Below are 6,272 nucleotides of genomic sequence, written 5' to 3'. Positions count from 1 at the left end.
AATTAATAATAAGTCAAAACTTATTAAAATGGAATGAATGTAATTTTATGACCTACATTTCAAAATAATATCTAATAAAATTCAATTAATTCAAATTAATTGATTGAAAGAAAATCTAATTTTTGGGTATTAACTTATAAAAGAAAATAGTTTCCATTTATAGTTTTTTACCCACCTTAATTGTGTAGTAACTTAAAAAATATATATAATTTTAAGTTATTAAATCTAATACTTAATTTTATCATAATTGTTTAAAGTAATTAGGAGATGACATAGAAAACTATGGACCAATAATCTCAACTCCAATAATAAATAATATGCCAATATCATTAATTTCAAAATAATCCGCTATAAATTTGAAATTACACGTTAATATTATAGACATAAAATTATTGAAGAATAATAATTAGTTATAGTCATTATCATTCATAAAACTCATAACCACTACTAACCTCTTTAATTATATTTTTTTTCTTTAAATCTATTAATTTTCTAATGAATAATGTACTTTTTCTTCATGAAAGAATAAATTTCATCTTGTATATTAATATTCTCAACTATTTTATTTTGTATTTCTAATATACCAAATTTGTTTTACCTCATTGGTGCCATTACTTGATAAATCAAAAAAATATAATATTATAAATAAGAGTTTATTAATTACTCAATTCATATATGACTGTCATGGATTAATAACAAATATTCTATTTATAAAACAGCACTAGTAATTTTAAATTAAAACTTTCAACTTTAATTTGGACAAATTTAGATGATTATATTTTAAATATTATTCTCGGTGTAACACTTATATATAATATTTTAAAGCCTATAATATGATAATAATAATAATATAGAATTTGTTTATATTCATAAAGATCTATAATATGATTTATCATTCAGAATTATCTCAAAGAAAATTAGAATATATTTTGACTGGCATACATATTTCCCAGCAACTACACCCTCTTAAATTGATTTAAATTGAAAATAGTTAATTAATTCAATGAGTTTAATTTCTGTAATTGGTATAAGGTATTTGTGTGATCAGTCAGGTTCCATAATTTTTTTTTATTAATTATCAAAATACATTAAAAAAAAATACTCGTGGAGGCTATCCTAATACCCAACCCCGTTGCCAGAGACAATTCAATGAGTTTAATCGTAGATTATACGATCAATATACATATACGTGGACACACTCCTACACCATGCCCGTTATTAGTGCACATATAATTAATAGCTAAAAATATAATTCTCTAAATTTGATTCATAAAGACGAGTCAATTTTGGGACTCAGTCACCTTCTTCTTCTTCTTCCTCAATCCCCTACACTTCTTCTGCCACCTGAGCACACTCTCCTGCCTCGCCCTGTGCGCTGCTCTTCTTCTCAGGGAGCTCCTGGCTCCCCATCTTGGCCTTGCTCTCGTCCTTGTTGTGGTTCATGTAGATCAAGTATATGATGATTTGCGTGATCCCCAACAGGAACCCAAACACATTCGGCACCTGACACAAAAACGAGCACGGGAATTAGTATTCAGACGTCCCGTCGATGCTCGATCGAGTTGGCATACCGCGACGAATAGGTCCCCGAGGAGCATTCCGTAGCTGAACCACGCGATGGCCGACAGCGTGAGGAAGAAGGACAGTGAAAATGGCATGTACTCTACGCTCTTGGTCCTTATCACCAGCCTCTGAAAAAATGGTTAATTAGTTAGCGGCGGTTACAGTGATGTTTGGCCTCTAAGCTTCGGGGTGCTCGCTTACTATGATGCTGAGGGGAGCCACAAAGACACTGACTGCGAAGGAGGCGCATATCCCTCCCGTAATCTGAGCTCTGCGGCTTTCCTTGATGAAGAGGTTGCTCACGAGGAGCAGGCAGCCAAATACCCCCAAATTGATCATCACTATCAGCTTCGTCGTGAATGTCTGAATCGAGAACGAAACCAGGGATATTGTTTAGTTGTTGATGGATTAGGAAGCGAATAGGAGGACTGGTTTACGTACCCTGGACTTTGCTGGCGCGTAAAGGAGGAAGATGAAGAGGTAGATGACTTCGATGAAGCAGACGGCGATGTTGATGGTGAGGAGCAGGACGTCGGCGGTGAGGATGCCGTAGTAGACCCACATCGTCGCGCTGAACAGACCCACCACGTACGGCACTGAGTGGAAGGATTCGGTCGACTTCTTCTTGCAGATCCTGTAAAAGGTCGGCACCGGGGCCAGCACCACCATTGCGGACAGCAGATTGCCTGCGCAGAGAATATCGAAAGGGCATTAATGCTGATCAAAATTGGACTAGCTAGTTTAATTCGCTTAATTCGACGAGAGATCGAGGAATGGAATGGGGTCGAGGAAGAAGGTGTGTCACCTAAGAGGCCTGAGAATGTGAGAGCAGGGTTTACAATGGTGATGACAAGCATCTTTGACCCACGAAGCTCCTATCTTCTTCTCTTTCCTTTGGAGTTAGAAAAGAGAAGGGAGGAAGCTAAGGGAGAAGTTTGTTTGCCCTGCTTCTGCTGAGGCTTCTTTGGCTCCCTATTTATATGCCATAAAGATGTATGAGAATAAGTTTTTTTTTTTTTTTAAAAAAAAAGCAAGCTCGGATGAAAAGGTTATGATTAGGTTGACCGTTGACGACTAGTGTAAGCTTTACTAATGTGAATTATATATATACCGATTAATTTGGGATATACGGGGAGCACTAGTGATTGTTCGTCCAAAGGAGATTGATCATCATGCAGCTAAAATTCAAATCTTTCTGATTAACCTCTAAACTTTTGGGTCGTCCGTCAAGAGCATTTTTCGAGGCCGGTGAAATTTTTTTTATAAGACTGCATTAGTCATCTGAAGTTCGATATTACTTGATTCATTATTGTTTTAAGTAAAATTAAATATTTCAGAATAATAATGGAGTAATTAGGGGATAAGATCCTCTGGTCTCCTTATTCTGGTCCACAACAAGGGGATTGGTGGGAGATAATGACGCTCGCCTGTTAACAGGTGGGGAGTCATTGCCCCCACCAATGCAAAGGCGCTAGATCAATTACTGATCCAGCCTTTGCAAACCAGAGGATCTCCCCCAATAATTAGACTCTTAAAATGATTAATTAGACATCTAAGAATCATATTTCAACTGTGATGCATTATAAGGATTTTCTTTCAGTAGGATGACAATTCTAAAAATGCTAACAACATGAATTAGTATCTGCGAGCACTTCTTAATTTATTCTGACGGCTAATGAGAAATTTCTGTGAGACCTGATCGATCATCAAGACCGTCTCAAGATTCCTTGAGGCCCTAGGCAAAAAAATTAAAAAATAAATTTTTAAAAAATATTTTTAATTTTCTTTAATATTTTTCATTTAGATTTGAGACCGAAAATAATAATTTAAAAAAAATATTTTTAAAATTAGTTATTAAAAATAATTAAATATTATTTATTTAAAAAACTAATTTTTGATATAAAATTTTGTTTTATACGGGTATTTTGATAATAATTTTATTTTTTATTAATAAAATTATTAAATTATTTAATCTTTTTAGTTAGAATGTCAAATAGATTTTATTAATTTTAATTTTAAAAAAATTATTTTTGCAAATGTATTTTACTTTGTATTTTATGATAAAACAATCTCTAATTCATATTATTATCGAGAAATAAAAAGAAAAAGCGAGGAAGAAATATTATCGGTAAGGGAAGAGAAGGACGTTCTCTGCGAGTATCATCGGTGAGGAAGGAGAAACATGCAAAATCGCTGATGAAAAAGAAAAGGGCACAATGCACTGATGAGAGAACTATTAGGATTTTTAAGAAATATTGAGGAGAAAAGAATTCATTAGGTTTTATAAGAATAGTATTACTAATTGCAAAATAAAATGAGAATCGGAGTAATAATAAAAAAAAAAGAAATATATCAATTTAAAAATGAATTATATTTAAGGTAGAATAAAATCTCATATAAAATTATGATAGGCAATTAATGAGGAAATAAAGATAAATACAAAATCTAAATAGGAAGTGGAATCGATAATGAATTAACAAGGTGTCATTAATGAATTAGTAAGACATTTATAATTAATTAATATTAATGATGCTAATTTAATTTTTTCAATATCTTTAATTAATTAATCAATGGGCTCCAATAAAATTGGGGCCCTAGGCATAGGCCTTAATGGCCTATGCCTTGAGCCGGGCATGTCGATCATTTTCAAAATTATTCAATTCAAAACTAGATACGTAGATTACTTACTAAAGCACAATTAAATGGATAATTATTTATTACCTCTTTTTTATTTAATAAGTTTTAACCAATTTCAGTCAATTTCAGTCTAACTGCCCCATATAAATTGATATATGGCTTAAGGGTAAGGCTCAAAATTTGAATCGGACTAGAGTTTCAATCTTTCATTGAAATGTTACTATTTTGATATGGTGCTAATATTTCGATGTATAATGTTGATAAGGAACTAGAATTGAAGAACCAAGGAATTTATGTCAGTCAAGTTTTGTATCTTGTTCCAATGTGAGATAAAATAGTGAAAACTTATCATTTTGATAAATTATCAAAACTAATACCACTTAGTATATTTTTTTTTTCATCTCCTTCCTCTTTCCATCTCTAATCTGCCATTTAATTTGTTCTATGCATTGAAGTGCCCACACAAAGCTGAAACAATATCTTTCCAATCAAAGAGTATTGAAACAATTCGGCATGATTAGATATTTTAAGTCTTGGTATCAAGTGGTATAGAATTTTGATGCTTTATTAAAATAATATATTTTAACTATTTCGTCCAAATGGTATGGTATAAAATTTCAAGTAAGGTTCAAAGCACTAATTATTGAATGTGTTTGATGAAATGTTACCTGTCGCTCTAAGAACTCTTTGGTGATGATCTCATCTGTGGCATTATCTTCATCTGCCACAAGGAGTGTCCTCGTAGGCCATGGACTCTTAGTTTAATTAGCCCTTTTGCATGCTTCAAGTGACACTTTAACCTACAGCACCAAGTTAATATATATAGATTATCTAGCTACCTTTAACTCGTATTATCATACTCTAATTAATCATCAGATGCAAACCTAATACGGCCGCATTAGGAGAAAACTATGGTTTTGATTCAACACTAACTAAAGAGTATAACTTTGCTCCAACCTACTCATGGTTGCCAAGTTACCCTCGCAAGTGTTGATGAGCTAAGACTTATCAACATATGCTAACCTTAGCAAATTTAGATGATGGCATTCGAGTATCTTTCTCGAGCCGGCCAATGTATTTTCGATAGATGTGAATCTTAGTGTTCACCTTAACTAAAGATAAGATGGCACTATGAAATTAGAAAGAAATCTAAGACTAAATGGAAGGAAGACAAGTTAGACTAGGACAAATGTTTGATACGTTATGAGCTTTCTTTGTATTTATACAGAAATTATTCAAACCACAAAAGTAGTGCTTGAATGTTCCTTGCCGCCCTTGATTATATAAGTTCAATCATTGGGTTGAATATTTTATGGATTTCGCCGTCATGCTTCCCAACTCCTTAATTGGGACTTAATCCTAGTAGTCATGGATTGGTTCTCGATCGGACAATAGCTATATGAGTTTGTATCAGTCTTGCTTTCAATAATATCTCACAACTTTCAAATTCACCAGTTGTGATTTAGCCTATACTCTATTGGAATTAGTAGAAGCTAAGTCTTGTTTGTTCAAAATCTTCTACCAATTTGAATGAAAATCATTTCCAATCGACCCAAGTTCTTTAGCTCCAGACTCTAGTTCCTCAAAAAGCAAAATCCGAGATTATATGCACTTGGTTCTTTCATGCCTCACTCTAGTTCTTAGCTTCCTTTGTTAAATATCAACTCCAACCCAAATAAAGGATAAAACTTATCCAATAAAAGATAAGAGTTATAGATAAGATTTGCTATTTAATTATTTATTTTTCTAATAGATAAAGATGACGACTTGGTAAAAGATAAAATTAAATGTGTGGTCAAGAGTGTTTTTCTCATTTCATGGATAAGAATTAGAATTTCAATGGCTAGGATTTAATTTAATTGAACGGTCCAGATTGTATGAAGAGTACTATAAATACTCTACCTTGTATTTAGTTTCATTCATCAATCAAGTATCAATTTGTGAGTCAAAGTTTTTTATTTTTCTTCTTTGTCTTAGAATTGTGAGTGATCCACAAAAAAAGTGTTGTAGTGTTGTTATTGTTAGTGTAAGACAAGTAAATTATTTACTTGTTTGTTGGTCCAATTTTTCAA

At 32.6% G+C, this 6,272-nt stretch overlaps 1 protein-coding gene across 1 annotated transcript; it reads right to left on the bottom strand.

Annotated features, from left to right (window-relative positions):
- Positions 1 to 1,316: 1,316 nt before the first annotated feature.
- Positions 1,317 to 2,420, bottom strand: LOC121991337 (bidirectional sugar transporter SWEET12-like). Its single transcript, XM_042545348.1, has 5 exons — positions 2,369 to 2,420; positions 2,005 to 2,249; positions 1,765 to 1,926; positions 1,572 to 1,691; positions 1,317 to 1,503 (listed from the first exon to the last, which is right to left on the bottom strand). The coding sequence occupies exons 1-5, from the start codon at positions 2,418 to 2,420 to the stop codon at positions 1,327 to 1,329; spliced, it is 756 nt and encodes a 251-aa protein (XP_042401282.1). The 3' UTR covers positions 1,317 to 1,326.
- Positions 2,421 to 6,272: the final 3,852 nt, after the last annotated feature.

The sequence above is a fragment of the Zingiber officinale genome, chromosome 6B, assembly GCF_018446385.1.
Source record: "Zingiber officinale cultivar Zhangliang chromosome 6B, Zo_v1.1, whole genome shotgun sequence".
Taxonomy (NCBI): Eukaryota; Viridiplantae; Streptophyta; class Magnoliopsida; order Zingiberales; family Zingiberaceae; genus Zingiber; species Zingiber officinale.
The sequence above is the reverse complement of the archived record's forward strand: the minus strand, read 5'-3'. Positions and strand labels throughout refer to the sequence as shown.

Coding starts and splice junctions, on each gene's coding strand:
- LOC121991337 (XM_042545348.1), bottom strand. CDS start 2,420: ATGCTTGTCATCACCATTGTAAACCCTGCTCTCACATTCTCAGGCCTC. Junction 2,250..2,368: donor CACATTCTCAGGCCTCTTAG/GTGACACACCTT, acceptor TTCTCTGCGCAG/GCAATCTGCTGTCCGCAATG. Junction 1,692..1,764: donor TGGCTCCCCTCAGCATCATA/GTAAGCGAGCAC, acceptor CCATTTTTTCAG/AGGCTGGTGATAAGGACCAA.